The sequence below is a fragment of the Caenorhabditis elegans genome, chromosome IV (genome assembly GCF_000002985.6).
Source record: "Caenorhabditis elegans chromosome IV".
In the NCBI taxonomy this organism is placed as follows: Eukaryota; Metazoa; Nematoda; class Chromadorea; order Rhabditida; family Rhabditidae; genus Caenorhabditis; species Caenorhabditis elegans.
The window spans coordinates 13,445,388-13,461,075 of NC_003282.8; the positions used below are offsets into that span (position 1 = coordinate 13,445,388).

Genomic DNA, 15,688 nt, shown 5'->3' on the forward strand with positions numbered 1-15,688 from the left:
GGTTCGTTATATCATTTGATCATTCACCGAATCCCCATTCAACCTGAGAGAGAGAATGATGGATTTCGGAATCAATCAATAATTTATTTGGACCATATTTACTATTAAGTTTTACATAAATAAAATTGAAAGGAAAAAAAAAACATAATTTCGGTATCACAGAAGACAGTGTGGTTTGAACGAAATGGAAAGAGTAGGTAGGGATACAAAAAAAACAGGAAGAAAATATTTTGCCAGCAAAATCACGGCGAATACGATATCGTAGATTTACAAGATCTCTGAGATGTCTTCTTAAAGGCGCACGGTTTTATGGGTCTCGGCGAGCCCAAAAAAATTTTTATGGTATTTAATTTTGTTTATTTTCTTTGCATTTATCACATAAGTTAAAAATTGTTTTAAATCAGTTTGAGAAAAAAAAACAAGAAAGCCGAAACATATCTGAAAAAAACCTGTGCGCCTTTAAGAAGACACTTAAAAAATCCTGCGAAAGTACGGTGTATGCGTTATAAATTAAATATTATACAGGAAACCTATTCGATTTAAAAAAAGAAAAGTTGATTGGAAGTATTACATGTTCTATGACAAGATTGACCCCCCAAAGAAAACAAAAAAGAAACCCGATTTTTAGTAATCCCACAGCCTTATTACTCGTCCTCATCATCTGTCACTGGCTGTTTTAGGTTTCGAAGAAGGCGTCGGTAGGCTGACATTTTATTGTGTTGATCAGCGAGAAGCATCAGAAGTTCTTCTTGTTCTTGTTTCAGTTTTGAAAACTCTTCGGAGTCAGCCTGAAAATTTGAAATGTTTGAATTATTTTCACTGAGATAAAGCTCAAAAGCTACTCATCGAAACGTTTTTATTTTAGTTTTTTTCCAGAGAAAATTGAAAAAAAAATGAAAAAGTGGATGAAAAATCTGTAGCAAAAAATAATTTCTTCAGAAAAAATCGAACCAAAATTTAAAAGTAGTTTTTTGAAAAACGAAATAATTAATTTTTTCATAGAAAAATTATATTTTAAGTGTTTGATATTTTTAGAATTTTTTATTATTTTTTCAGCTTTTTTCAAAAAAAAAATTGAAATTTTATCAAGTTTTGCTCAAATTAACCTCAAATATATAACTATTTTTATATATATATATATTTTTTCCTTCTTAAAAAAAAGAAATCTGTTAAAAAATCAAGGTTTCGAAAAACTGAAATTTTACACATTTTTTCGATTTTTTAATGAAAAAATCGATAATTTTGGTAAGATTTTCCATCTTTTCCAATAAAATTATACTTTTTCAGTGTTTTTTCTAGAAATTCCTGAAATTTCGAAAATTCCACTCGAATTCTACCTGTGGTTCGTGCTCCACAACTATTCCATTCGAAATTGGCTTCAAATTCAATTGCTCAATTTTATAATTGGCTTCAGCGAGAGCAGCTTCCGTTTTCGCGAGTCTATCTTTAAGATTTGCATTCTCTGATGTATAGTGGAGCATCTGAAATATGTAAATTTTATTTTTATGGTTATTTTATTTTTTTTTGGTTATTTTTTTTATTTTAGACCAAACGGAAGCCGAAAAAAAATTTTTCGAATAAATTTAAGCATCGAATTGTTTTTTGGTTTTTTTTGATTTTCGCAGATTTAAATGTTTAGTTTTTTGATCCAATTGTGTCATTTTTCGATTTTTCGATTTTCCGGAAAATCGAAAAAAATTTCCGAAAATTAACCACAAAATATGATTTTACAAAATCAAATTTTTGTTTTATTGATGAGAAAAAAAATAAATATTTTCATCAAAAAAAGAAGAACCCTGACCAAAATTTTAAGCTAATTTTTGAAAAATCGACAAATTTTTTTTTCGAAAAAACGAAAATTTTCGATTTTTCGATTTTCTGATAAAATCTCCTGTCTACCATACCGTTTGTGATTGCTGTTCGAATGCCTGATATCCAAATCCGAGTTGCTGCTCCAACTCGTTGACTTGTTGCTGAAGCTGAGCCAATCCCGTCTCTACACCATTCGGAAGCTGTGCCAACTGATAGGCTTGCCATTGTTGAGCCCATTGCTTGTATCGTTCGGCTTCTGCATACCATTGTTGTGTGAGTCTCTGTGACTCTACTAGCTGACTATTCAGCACTTCATTTTGAGTTTTAAATGCTTCAGATTCTTCTAATCTCACACGAAGATTCTCAACTTCTCGTTCCATTTGCTTATTCTGAACTTCTGCATTTAATTTCTCAATCTCAAGACTCATTCGCTTATTGTCTTGCTTCAATTGGGCAATATCACCATCTTGCCGTTTTATGAGTTCTTTATATGATTGAATGATGCTATCATTGCTAGTTCCATTAAATTCTCCATTCGGTTTCAATTGCTTAGCCAACGTTCCTTCGAGAGATTTGAAAAGTTTAACAAAGTGGAAATCGAGGAAAAGCTCATTTGTCGGCTGCTGCTTTTGTGCTGCTCTAACAAATTGCTCGGTTCTTGAAAGTCCCTCCAATGCGGACAGAATCAATTCCTTTCCAACACGTCTTTGAATCAATATTTCCATCGATGATCGTGCTTCCTTACTTTGTAAATTCTTCAAGCACGATAGTAGAACAAAAGCCATGAGTCCTCGTAGAACCTGCTGCTCACTCTCCGATCCTTCACCACATTCATCCACTTAAACTTTTGAAAATTATTTAAAATTGAATAACCGTTCCCACCTAAATTAGTTGTCAAATACTGTATATGCTCGTCTTTAGCCATAAAATCGGAAACTGCGGCTGGGCAATTTTGAAGCCACGTTCCCAGGAGCATCAGGAGTCCGGCTCTGGTCTGTGGTCGGCGATTTCCAGTAGAAACAAGTAGTTGGCAGACATGATTTAAAAGTGTCAATGGAGGATCCTCTGTGACTACGGTGAGGTTTACTCGAAGAAGTTGCTCGCTGAAAAAAACAACGGTGAATTTTTTTTGTTGGGAAATTCAATTCTTATAGTTAATTTTTTTTATGAATTTAAAGGTGCAGTACCGAAATCTCAAAAATATTTTTAAATTACTTCAAATTTCCGCTGATTCCGAATATTTGAATGAACAATTCCAAAAAAATTTCCCTGATTTTATATTTCAGCTTGAAAGCGTGATTTTCAATTGCGCCTAAATGAGACTTTTCAAACGCCGAATTTTGGCGCCAGAGACGTCATGTGTCGATTTACCAGATTTTCAATCTTTATTGGATAATGATTTCAGGTTTTTCGACGAGTTTCCTTTAGTTTTGCCAGTTTTTTTTTGAAAATGTGTTTTCCAAAGTCAATTAAACATATATTATCAAAATACTAACAAAATTTCCAATGCTGGTAACAACTCGACGGAAAATCCAAATATATGCTTTTCCTGACTGAAAATCAAAAATGTTGTTAGTTTTTTGATTATATAACGTTTAATTAACCTCAAAAAACACATTTTCAACAAAAAAAAAACTAAAACCGACGAAAATGAAGGAAACCCGGTTGTAAAACGGAAATCAGCATCCAATAAAAATTGAAACTCTCGTAAATATACACAAATCTCGTAAATCGACACACGGCGTCTCTGACTCGAAAATTCGGCCTTTTTGAAGAATCTCATGGGGACGCAAATGAAAATCGCGATTTCACGCTGAAATATAAAATAAGAGAAATTTTTTCGAATTTTTTCATATAGATATTCGGAATTAGGAGAAAATTTGAAGTCATTTAAAAATATTTCTCAGATTTCCTTTGAGTATATTTTCAGTCCGAATTTGGACCTATCGACTGAAAATGTATTTAAATAATAGATTCTCATAAAAACGCGTAGAAAACCACTAAATGTGACATGCCATTAGGAAATGTTTGAACATTTTTTTTTGAGAATTCGACTTTTTAAAAGATATACGTGTTCACCTCAAATGATCAACATCATACAGACAATGCATAAGAGTCACACATCCGAACCATGCCTGAACAGATTCAGCCGAAGAAATTGCTTGTAAAATGAGAGCTCCAGTAGTCAAAGAGCTCGAGCTGTTATGAGATTGAGGAAGCAACGTCTCAATTACTCTTGCTTTTCCGAATTCATTGTCAAAAAGATATGACAAAAAGCAGTAGAATACAGCGCATCGCAGCTTGTACGGCTGTTTTTCGGCGGTCATTGAGATGAGAAGAACCACAAGAGAGGTACGTGGAACATCTTCTCCGTTGTCAAGTACAGTATTCGCGAATAATTCTTGATTTGTGTAGTTTCCACGAATAGCTTCAGCCACGACGATTATTGATTCGGTAAGAATCTGAAAAAAAAATTTTAATTTTAAAGGGTAAGTAGTACCGAAATTAGAGATTTAAGTACTTTATTTGTCCCAAATTCCGTAATTAGAAATTCTAAAATTTTCTCAAAGAAAAGTTATGACGGTTTAAAATTTTGAAAATCTCGAAGTTTGCCAATTTTCTTGCAGTTTATTTTTGTTGAAATTGACTCAAAAAACTAAGTTTTAGATCAAAAAAAAGTAATTTTACAATACAAAGTGTAAAAACATATGTTTTTTCTCGTTATTTCGTTGATTAAGGTACATTTCAAGTAATAGGTATTTAAATGTACCTAAATCAATGAAATAACGAGAAAAAACATACGTTTTAACACTTTGTATTGTAAAACCACTTTAAAAAAATTAAACTTAGTTTTAGTTTTTTGAGTTTTAATTGCAACTAATAAATCTAATAAAAGTCAATTTCCGGCCGCTGAGACACCGGTTTCGTTATGAAATTTGTTCTTTTCGGGCCATTTCGAACACAAACCTCCACAGATGCTCCAATTTCCGATAGAAGAACTCTGCACAGCTCCTCGAGAATTTTCGTTTGATTCAAGACTTTCTGAGCTGCGTGGGTATTTTCACTGGTGTTATCTGGACTAACAAGTGTACGAATGATTTGAAGCAAGAAAATAACGTTAGCTGTCCGTTGTTTCGCCCATTCAGTTACTTCGATATCTTCAGTTTCTTCGTTTCCATAGAGAAATGTGTGCAGGATTTTTCCGAGGCGAGCGACAAATCTGGAAAATTTGAATTTATAATTTACAAAAAAAAATCGAAAAAAATATTCAGAAAAGTAACAATAAAATTCGATTTTTTGTCTAATTTTGTTTATGTTGATGTGAAAAATATAAACATTTCTTCTAAAAAGGAGATAAATGACTAAAATTTTAATATATTTTTGGAAAAAGCGAAAAAAATCGAAAATCTTTCGTATTTCGATTTTGTAAAAAAAATTGAAAAACCGCCACTTTTGGTCTCGACACGATCAACTTTTGCTAAATGCAAAAAGGTGTGCGCCTTTAAAGAGTACTGTAATTTCAAATTATTCTTGTAATTTCAAATTATAATTATTCTCGAAAGTTTAAAATTACAGAAATCTTTAAAGGCGCACGCATTTTCGCAGACAACATAAATTTGTCGTGTCGAGACCGAGTATCGTCTTTTTGGCGCACGTGTATTCAGCTCGACCAACGCCTCGAAAATTTTAAAAAAAGGCGGGAAAAAATATTTAAATTTCCCAAGAGGAATTTCACCGCAGCGCGTGCAAAAATGTCTGCATTTGCGCGTCACGGTGTTTGCACAAATTACACCGAATGGTCGAGCTGAAAACACGTGTTGGCGCGAAAATCGCAAAAAAGGAGTAATTTTGAGTTTTTTCGTAAAAAATACTAAATTTCATAATGATATTTGTCTAAAACTCGAAAAAGTAATTAAATTGAGCTAAAATCTGGAAATTTGCTGCCGGAGATCGATTTTTTGTCAAAATTTTCACATTTTTCTGCATATTTTAGTATTTTATTTCGCATTTTCAAAGGATACATACCAAAATACAGAATAAATACCAAAAAAATGCGGAATAATTGATAAAAAATCGATTTCCGTGAGAGACAAGTCGCGAAAAATTCAGATTCAAGCAAAATTTTGCCATTTTGAGTGGTTTTCGATTTTTTAGATGCAATTTTTGTGTATTAAATTCCAATTTTCACTCACTGATCTTCTCTGAATATTTGCTGATTCATCGCATGTTTTCTCAATAAATTAAGCATTACAAACATGCAATCTTCGATGACAATGCCTGAAAACATAGAATAAAATAAATAAAATGTTTAAAATTGATTAGCCGCTCACTGTCAAGGGGCTCGGTTTCAATAATATTTAGAAGATCGAGAAATATATTATCATACGCGAGAAGCTGTTGAACCTGCGAGTTGGCTCTGCTCAATTCACAAATCATTAAAATTGCTTCGTTTCGAATAATTTCTCGATTATCATGAATAACGTCGACGAGCTTTGCGATTCCTTGAGGATGCTCCATTACGGCTTTTTGAACTTCTGTTCCACGATGACGAAGCAGGTTTGAAATCAGCTGAATTGCAGTTCTGAAATAGTAAAATACAGATTTTTGAAATAATTTATAGAAGGATTCGGGGGGTTTTTGCTCGTAAAGACTCAAAAATGAGCTCAAATGGACGAATTTCGTAATAGAACTGCTCAAGAAATTTTCAAAATTTTGTATTTTTTATGCCGGTTCAAAATTTCGAAATATTATATAATTACACTGATTTTAGCTAAATGCTCGAACTTCGGCCATTTTTCCGTGTTCCAGCTGTCCGAAATTGACTTTTTTGGAATTGTCATCCTTTTTTTGCATATTTTGGTAGTTTATATCATTTAATTTCGTTTATTAAAGTACATTTAAAGCCTATAAGTAGCCAAAAATCATAAAAAACGGTTACCTATCGTCTTTAAATGTACTTTAACAAACGAAATAATATGAGATAAAGTACCAAAATATTCAATAAAGGACGAGAATTCCAAAAAAGTCAACTTCGAACCGCTGCGACACGGAGAAAAGGCCAAAATTCGAGATTTTAGCTAAAATCAGTGTATTTTTTCGAAATTTTGAACCGCCATAAAAAGTTTTTCAAACATTTTCGAGCAGTTTCAATACGAAGTTCGATTATTTGAGCCCATTTTTGGGGGTATACGTTCAAAATCGTCCGAAATCTTCCTTAAAGGAGGATTCGGGGGAATTTTTGCTCGTAAAAATTAAAAATGCGCCAAAATACACTAATTTTGAAGATATAATTCTCAAAATTTCTGAAAAACGGGCTAATTTCAGTTAAAATCTCCAATTTTATCAATTTTTCCGCGTTAGGACTGCTGCAATGCAGTTTTTATCGAATTTTCATATTTTATTTGATCTCACGTTATTTCGTTATTAAAAGCAAACACCAAAGATAATAAAAAATCGGATACCAAACCAAAAAAAAAATGCAATAAAGACTGTATTTATACTGTTGTAACGCAAAAAAAGGAGCAAAATTGGGGATTTTGCCTAACATCAGGTGTTTTTAATTTCGAAGATTGTCTCGCAACAGCCGGAAATCGATTTAATTCAATTATAATCATATTTTGCCGTTTTTTGAGGAATTTTCAGTCGATAGGCCCCTTATTCAGTGCCTTTGGCCTGAAAATGTATCTCAATCGGAGAAAATACGGATAAATTAAAAAGAAAATTAATTTGCGGTTGTTGTGACACCGATAAGTTGACGAAATTGGAGATTTTAGCTGAAATTAGTGAATTTTTTAAAGCATCTTGATTTTTTTCTCGTTAATTTCGGAATAAAAACCTTCGAACTCCAATATCGAATTGTTCAACGGCGCATAAAACTGAAGAAATGAAGCCTTTTCGTTTAATCATCACTTCGGCTAATCGTTCTCCTAATTCATCGGATTCTGAAGAATCGTCGTCTGTTGACAAAACGATTGCCATCGTGTCGAGCACAATTGTCATGGCTTCGGTGTTCATGCGATCTGTTTCAAGCACGTCAATGAATGCATTCATTCCCATTGTTCCGACGGCTAATCGATATTTCTGAAATTACACGTTTAATTTTAATTGTTTAATTTTAATAGTTCAAATGATTTTTTCTCTCACCTTTGCGACACCTTTCAGCCCTCTCAACGCATCTCGACGGTCTTCTGGTGCCGTACAAGTTTCTGCTCGTTCCACAAGTGTTTCTACATATTCAGCTCCATTATCCTCGTCTTCATCTTGCTGTCCGCCGCCAAAAAAGTTCCGAAACAGCGACATCTGCAAAGCTACACGTGGCAGTGAGCGGAAAATGGGATTGTCGTGTTGTTGAGCGAATATAAATGATAATTAAATGCATTTTTTAATTTAATTTATTTATTTCTAAATATTTTTCTTTATTTTCTGAATTTTAACATAAAATAAATGAAAAAAAACGGGAAAAAAAGAAGAGAAAAGTGGAAAAACCTGTCGTGGAATTGGAGGATGCGTTCTCAATGGAGCGCGCTTGCTGACTCTTTTCGGACTTCGTTTTTTCGCTTGCAGACGTTGACGGAAATTGCTCTGAAAAAAAGATCTGCTCAAAAAGTGAATAAAACAAATATTTCAATTGTTTTAATAACAAAATTTGCATATTCAACTGAATAATAATTATACTGAATTCAAGAATTTCAAAAAAATTGGAGAAAGTTTGGGAAACAGATGGAAATTTTCAATAAAATCGTCGAGAAAACATTTTCTGTCAAAATCCGGATTAAATCCAGAAAGAAGAGTACCAGCTGCCCACGAAAATTTCGGGTTTTCCCCCAAAAGAACAGTCTTGAGTCCTGACACGATCGAAACTTTTCAGCTAAATACCGTACACGTGGCTCAAGCCAGTGGTCACGGTGTTTTATTTTATACTCATACCCAACATTTTGCGATTTTTGCGCCAAAAATACGGTTCCTGGTCTCGACACGACTTTTTTTTTGTTATATTCAAACCAGGGCGCGCCTTTAAAGAGTACTGTAATTTCGAACTTTCGTTGTTGCAGGGTTTTCATCGTTTTTTCATAGTTCTTCGTTAAAAAAGGCTGTTTTTATTTTGTAAAAAACTGAAGTAAAACAATTAAAACACATAAATTTTAAGAAAAACAATGAAAAGTCGAATAAAATGCCGCAGCGACAAAAGTTTAGAATTACAGTACTCTTTAAAGGAGAGCACCCGTTTCCATGCAACGAAAAATTGTCGTTTTGAGACCAAGAACTACCGTATTTTTCGCGCAAAACACATAAAAATTGCAAAATTTCCCGTCTGGCTAATATCTTTAATAAATATAAAGCATAGATTTTTTATAAATTGACAGGCTATTTTCAAATATTAAATTAAAAAAAAACAAAAATCAGCGCTAATATGCTCAATTCAAAATTTTTTAAATTGAAAAACATTGGTTAAAAGTAGAAATAACAATAAATCAATATATTTTGCAACAACTTTACCTGAGGCAAATTGAAAAACGCATTGGAAATTGTCGTGTCACTGGAAAACGATCTAACTGAAAGAGTTGATCCGGTAATTGAAGACGTTGAATAAGCGAACATTTCGATTGAATAAAACTATCGGCTCAGAGAGTGTTAGAGTGCGTAAAAGTGTAATGTAGGAAGAGGGCACATTGAGTGAGTTGATCGGGAGAGAAAAGTGAAGAGAAAACGGATAGAATAACAGAATACTGTTACTTCAAAATGTTTTGATTACGGGTAATGTATACATTTCGATATATATTAGCTTTCAGGCAAATCAACAAATTACTGGAATTGAAATTTCTGGCAAACTTTATTTTATTTTATTTCAATGTGTTTCAATGTTCAAAAAAAGAAAAATTTCCGAATATACTTCAAATATAATTCAAATAAATGCCCAAGTTAGAGTACTCAGATAAATCGAACCACGCAGGCACCGCTCCAAACCACGCAGGTGACTGCCCACCACGCAGTCAACGCGTCAAGACCACGCAGGCAACCAAAAGCACGCAGGTGACGCCTAGGAACCACGCAGGCGACTTGACGGTGGGCAGCTATTGGCAGTGGCTGCAAAACCACGCAGGTGACGCCTACATACCATGCAGGCAGCCAACGTTCAGCCACGCGCGGGATTCCTAGGCCAATGGCTGCGTACTCCTCTTGGACAACTTTTTCTTCTATTTTTTTTTCCTAATTTAATGGAATTTTCCGTTTTTTTTCTTGCAAAAAGCACTTTTATATTAATTTTCAATTTCTTCATGAAACTCAATAATTGTTTTCAGGTAAATATGTCAACCCCGGCCCGAAAAACCCCAAAAGGAGGCCGAAAGCGGCGTGGCAATGGACTGGAGGCGCCGCATTCGATTGGTCGCTTCAACGTAAGATAAACTTTATTTTTAAAAAATATATAGCAACAAAATTTCAGAAAAAACCTTCGGAATCGTTCGTTCGAACTATGGACTGGGATTTCAAAGAGCTTAGGAAAATCGCGGAAAATTCCAAGTCAAAGGTGAACAGAAGTTTGGCAGCTGCACAAATTCTCCAAATCCAGATGTAGTTAAAATAGTTCACTTTTCAGACAATTCCTCCAGAGCTCCTCCACACCTTCAGTGTCCACCCAAATTCGGTGAATCATCAGATTCTTCAAGGAAGACTTCTCAATTGTCCTATCAGTAAGCTATTCTTGTCCAATTTTTTTTTAAACAAAAATTTTCAGGCGTTCTTCACAATATTCTACATGTTGTAGCCGGATTCGAAGGACAGTTCCCGAGTGCGGATTTTGGCGATGTTTTCTCCCGACAGGTGGATCAAAAATGGTAAACACCCTTCTATCAATTTGTATTTCCAAAAATCAATAATATTGCAGCTTGAACGCACGGAAAAAGATGAGCCAGGAAAAGGACACACCATCACACTGATCACTGGGACGAAAACAACTGCCTAATGGACTTAATTTTGTTTCCCACCTTTTTTTGTTGTTATTTTTGAGATTTTCGTACTTTGCGTTTTAGATGGTTAAACGGTAGGAAGGGGAAGGAGCGGGCTGCGAACTGCCATTGCTGCAAGACCACGCAGGTGTCGCCTCCAAACCACGCAGGCAACGCGTTGAAACCACGCAGGGACTGGCATTCTTGAGCGTGGTTTGTACGCGTTGCCTGCGTGGTTTGGAGCGGTGCCTGCGTGGTTCGGTTTATCTGAGTAGTAAATTTTAAGGTCTTTCAGCATATACCAATAATATTCCAGTAGGTACAAGAAGCTTCACGTAGTTACAGAAATAGTACATTTTCAGCCCTACCTTTTAGTGCGTATTTTATTATTTAATGAAAACTACCATTTATAGGCAAAAATAGATGAATTTTCCAAACTTTGAAAATTCATAAATCTTTTGAAAGTAACTTTTTTTGAAATGTCTTTCAGAAACTTTGTAGTAAATTTTAAGCTCTTTCAGCATATACCAATAATATTCCAGTAGGTACAAGAAGCTTCACGTAGTTACAGAAATGTTTTATTTAATTATTTAATTATTAATTAAATGAATAAATAAATATTAATTAAATAAATAAATAAATATTAATTAAATAAATAAATATTAATTAAATAAATTAATAAAAATAAATTAATAAAATAAATATTAAATAAATAAATAAATATTAATCAAATAATAAATAAATAAATAAAGGTACAGTAAATAAGGAAAGTAATGACCCAATATGAGTGGGGGGATTATTAAATATTACCTAATATGGGTGAGTTATTAATTATTCCTTTGGCAGAGGAATGTCGGTGAGGGCTAAGAGTTCCCTGTATTGTAGGTTTTTGGGCCAAGAGTTCCCAGGGTAAAGAGTCCCCCTTCGGGTCAAGAGTCCCCGGTGTAGAAAGGGAAAGAGTTCCCAACAATGTAGAGTAGGTTTAGTGGAGGACTCCAAGGTGGATATGGTTGTGAGGCAGATCGACCAAAGAGTAGGGTGAGGAGGGGGGGGGGGGCAATTTTAAGGAAATATATATAAAAAAAACGTCTAAAAATTAGTCTTTGCGTCTGGTAAAAAGGAAAAGGAAAAAAAAGAAGGGAAACCAAAACAAGTAGTCCAAACTCCACTCGAATTGTCCGCCCAAGTTCTTGTTTGACACCGTATAGTCATGCCTGATCTTGCAGAGAGCCGCCAAAGTCTCCTCTGGCCTGAGGAAATCACCGAAAGTTGCCACTCAATTTAAATCTTCTTTCTTCTTCGCCGATGATTGGAGGGTAGCTAGTCCTCCGTCTAAGGGTTTTTAGTATGTATCGACCCTTTCGGTGTCTATTGCTAAATCTCTGGATAGTCTTGTCTCTTTGAAGGTGTCGTCGAAGAACCCGGCGTCGCATCACAAGCTCGCGAACTTGTGATACTAAACAGTCAGGCGCAAAAACTCGTAGTCTTTTTGCTAAACAGGGTACAGAGGCACGTACAGTGTACCCTGCGAAGTATAAAAAAGGAAAAAAAATAAATAAATAATTAGTCGTTACGTATCCGCGCCAGCCAGTCTTTATATGCCAAGTCATAAAATAAAAAACATTTTTTGACAAACTGTTAGTCGAGTATATTGTTTATAAATCGCTTATACATAGAATCGTACTTTCCAAGAGCCAATGTAAAGGTCATATTGTCTTTGTCTTTGTGAGAACTTATACTTATAGTCTTGTAATTTTACACATCTGTTTATTATTAGGGATTTTCACCCATATAACAAGATGGTTAACAACAACAGTAACAAGTGAACAATGGGGTGGTGGTGTGAACAATTTAATAGGCGATAGTTGTCGGACGGACCTTGACTGTAGCGGTCGTTGTTGTTGTAGTCGTCGTTGTAGTGGATGACGTTGCCGTATTCGTCTGATGGTGATCTGCCTCTGTCCCCTCTTCTTCTTCTTTTTTGGTCTCTGGGTGGAGATTCAGGAAGGCGGATCAACACCGTTGGTCCTCCATTCCATGGTTTTCCTTTCCTATTCCAATCGCAGAGGCATTCCAGATGGTAAGAGGCACGGATTGATGAACGGAGATCCGAGCATCTGGTGCATGGTCTGAGAAGGTACGGACACTCTGGGCCACACCTTCCCGAATGATTGTCGTCTATCTTTGTCGCACACGAAATGCATAAGCCGATTTCGCGGAATCTCGTCTGCTTGGCTGCCACTGAACGAAAGTTCGGGCACGCGTCGAGGGAGTGCGTTCTTGAGTCCGAGCAAAGAGGGCAGTTCATGAAGACCGGACGAGCTTCATCTGCAGTTTGCATCTGAGAAAGAGTCACCGTGTTCTCCTTCGCGATTCTGAAACCGGGCGTCTTCACCGCTGGCGGCTTGACAACTGGAGGCTTCGGTGAACCGTCAGGATTTTGAGTGTGAGCAGCCTTCAGAATCTTTGATGGAGCTGTCGATGTAGTCTTGTCTGGAACACGGTTTGCCGTAATGTCGGAGTATATTAATTTTTTTCGACTTCCCGAAGAGACTCTAGCTTCGTCTCATGCGATTTCGTCAACTCCGAATTCTCTTCCGTCTGCTTGGAAAGCTCAGCGACCAGAGATGTGATTTGCTGTTCGTCGGTGGTGTCTGATGGTTTTGGAATAGGTGTCGGCGTGTACGGTGCGGCTCCTAATAGTATCAGGTTGTCCCATAAGTTTTTGTACTATTTTTTTTTGAAAAAAATTTATTTCTCTCAAGCGACAAGTAGTACTATTCACACAAGTATTCACCATTAGTGTCCACCACTTGTTGCCATTTACTAGGTAACATCATGATGCCACGGGAGAAGAAATCCGGCGAACGCGATGAGAAGAAAGTGGAGAGTTCAGTTTTGAGATGCTCTTCGTCGTCGAATTGCTTGTCGCGCATGTAGTCACTGAGAGACAAGAACAAATGGTAGTCGGTTGGTGCAAGATCTGGAGAATATGGTGGATGCGGTAAAACAGTCCAACCAAGATCTTGCAGCTTTTGGAAAGTCTTCTTGGCGACATGAGGCCTAGCATTATCGTGAAGAAAATATAGTTTTTCATATTTTCCGTTGGTCTTTTCTGCAACTCGGTCCAATTGGGCACAATAGTAATCAGCAGTGATAGTTTTATTAGTTGGCAACAATTCCCAGTGCACGGGTCCTTGAACACCCCACCAGACACAGATCATAATCTTTTTTGGGTGAAGATCAGGCTTTGGCGTCGGTATTCCTTTCTCACCGATCGGAAGCCATTGACGTTTTCTGGAATGGTTAACATAGAGCACCCACTTCTCATCTCCAGTAACCAGATTGTTCAGCCAATCGAACTTTCGACGAAAAGTTAGAAGTTGAGTACAAACGTTGACCCGAGTGAGCTTCTGTGATGCCGAAAGTTCATGAGGCACCCAAATTCCAAGTTTTGAAGTAAAACCAAGGCGACCCAAGTGACGTGCAATTGTGCTATGACAACACTCAAGCTTCTCTTCCATTTCACGAAGACTAAGACGAGGCTCTTCCTCCACCAGCTTCACTAGGTCTTCTTCATTTAACTCTACCGGTCGCCCAGAACGTTCTATTTCTTCGAGACTGAAGTCGCCGTTCTTGAACTTTTGAAACCAACTCTTTGCTGTATTATAAGAGAGTGCTCCCTCACCCATCGCACCGCATATGTTTCGTTCCGCTTCCATTGCTGAATCTCCAAGACGAAATTCATAAATAAGAAGCAATCTAACGTCTCGACGTTCAAGTTTGATGATTGTCATCGTGGCAAAGTAGAAATGGATGAAATGAATCTTTTCTGAAAGGGGACGACCCGACCTTGACACGACCTACGATGAAAAAATTTTAAAACTTTCTAGAAGTTTTGGAAAAATATTTGAAAAAAAGTACAAAAACTTATGGGACAACCTGATATTTCCTCCTCCAGGGTATACTCATTCCCCGTAGGAGAGTCGGAAGAATCGACTTCCATCAATGTCTCGTCGTTGTCTGGCGTTGGCGGGAGTTCAGCTCTGAAATAAAGAAAAAAATAAACTAACTGTTGCTGAGTTGAGCTCGTAGCGACTGATATCCATTTAGGGGCTATAATTTTGTAGAATAAATAGTATGATGGGGAAGATGGTGGATTGGTTGTTGGTTGGGAGGTTGGGAAGTTGGGGAAGTTGGTGGATTGGTTGTTGGTTGGGAGGTTGGGAAGTTGGGGAAGTTGGTGGATTGGTTGTTGGAGGGGGTTGGGGATGACTTGGAAGTTGTTGATTTTTAATAATTTTTGATGAAAACATGAAAAATAGGGGAATTTTTAAAGAAAATTAATATAAATTTGATAATTTTTGATTAAAAATTGGGAGGTGGGGAGTTTTTTGAAGGAAAATTAAATAAATTATGGAAATTTATTAATTTTTTTTTTTATAGAAAAAATTGGGAAATGGGAATTTTTTAAAGAAATTTATATTAAATTATTGAAATTTAATAATTTTTATGAGAAATTGGGAATTTTTTAAAGAAAACAATTATATAAATTGGGAAAATTTAATAATTTTTGATAAAAAATTGGGGTAAAAAAGGGGGGGGGGGATTTTTAGAATTTTTAAATAAAAATTTAATTTTTTAAGGGAAATTAATAAATTTTTTAAGTTTTTAATGTCACTAGCTCGTCTTTTTGTCTTTATACCTGATGGTGGTCTCGGCTATTTCAGCTGTCAGTGTCCCAATCGGCTCTTTGGTCCAAGAAGGGCCTCTTCGCTGAGTGGCTCGGTGGTGTCGGGGGTCTTTGGATTCTTATGCTTCTTGGGAGGCATGGCTTGGCGGTGTCTACTGGAAAGCATTGAATTATCATAATTGTCGATATTCAAGAAGAGACAAGCAAAAAATGCACGGAAATTTTAGCCAAAGAGATT

The 15,688-nt window shown here is 35.8% G+C and overlaps 3 protein-coding genes and 1 pseudogene across 5 annotated transcripts; 1 reads left to right on the top strand and 3 right to left on the bottom strand.

Annotated features, from left to right (window-relative positions):
- Positions 1 to 2: 2 nt before the first annotated feature.
- Positions 3 to 9,411, bottom strand: uso-1 (Uso1_p115_head domain-containing protein; the record flags this gene model as incomplete). Of its 2 annotated transcripts, NM_001047508.3 has the most annotated exons (12): positions 53 to 788; positions 1,338 to 1,481; positions 1,905 to 2,650; positions 2,695 to 2,915; positions 3,892 to 4,274; positions 4,780 to 5,032; positions 6,006 to 6,090; positions 6,144 to 6,394; positions 7,649 to 7,893; positions 7,957 to 8,112; positions 8,299 to 8,394; positions 9,310 to 9,411. In NM_001047508.3, the coding sequence occupies 12 exons, from the start codon at positions 9,409 to 9,411 to the stop codon at positions 645 to 647; spliced, it is 2,826 nt and encodes a 941-aa protein (NP_001040973.1). In that variant the 3' UTR covers positions 53 to 644. The 2 variants fall into 2 exon arrangements, with proteins under 2 accessions (NP_001040974.1, NP_001040973.1); NM_001047509.2 differs by lacking the exons at positions 8,299 to 8,394; positions 9,310 to 9,411 and having other exon boundaries at positions 3 to 788.
- A 701-nt stretch (positions 9,412 to 10,112) lies between these two features.
- On the top strand, positions 10,113 to 11,394 carry Y38H8A.7 (uncharacterized protein). The gene is made up of 5 exons (NM_001383237.2): positions 10,113 to 10,208; positions 10,256 to 10,339; positions 10,409 to 10,502; positions 10,547 to 10,646; positions 10,697 to 11,394. The coding sequence occupies exons 1-5, from the start codon at positions 10,119 to 10,121 to the stop codon at positions 10,746 to 10,748; spliced, it is 420 nt and encodes a 139-aa protein (NP_001370173.1). The 5' UTR covers positions 10,113 to 10,118; the 3' UTR covers positions 10,749 to 11,394.
- Positions 11,395 to 11,588: 194 nt separating this feature from the next.
- On the bottom strand, positions 11,589 to 13,454 carry Y38H8A.8 (annotated as a pseudogene). Its single transcript has one exon. A coding segment is annotated over exon 1 (1,866 nt).
- Positions 13,455 to 15,490: 2,036 nt separating this feature from the next.
- On the bottom strand, positions 15,491 to 15,589 carry Y38H8A.12 (Small muscular protein; the record flags this gene model as incomplete). Its single annotated transcript, NM_001380516.1, has 1 exon — positions 15,491 to 15,589. One exon carries the CDS (start codon positions 15,587 to 15,589, stop codon positions 15,491 to 15,493), a length of 99 nt encoding a protein of 32 aa, NP_001367292.1.
- Positions 15,590 to 15,688: the final 99 nt, after the last annotated feature.

Coding starts and splice junctions, on each gene's coding strand:
- Y38H8A.7 (NM_001383237.2), top strand. CDS start 10,119: ATGTCAACCCCGGCCCGAAAAACCCCAAAAGGAGGCCGAAAGCGGCGT. Junction 10,209..10,255: donor ATTCGATTGGTCGCTTCAAC/GTAAGATAAACT, acceptor ACAAAATTTCAG/AAAAAACCTTCGGAATCGTT. Junction 10,503..10,546: donor ACTTCTCAATTGTCCTATCA/GTAAGCTATTCT, acceptor AAAAATTTTCAG/GCGTTCTTCACAATATTCTA.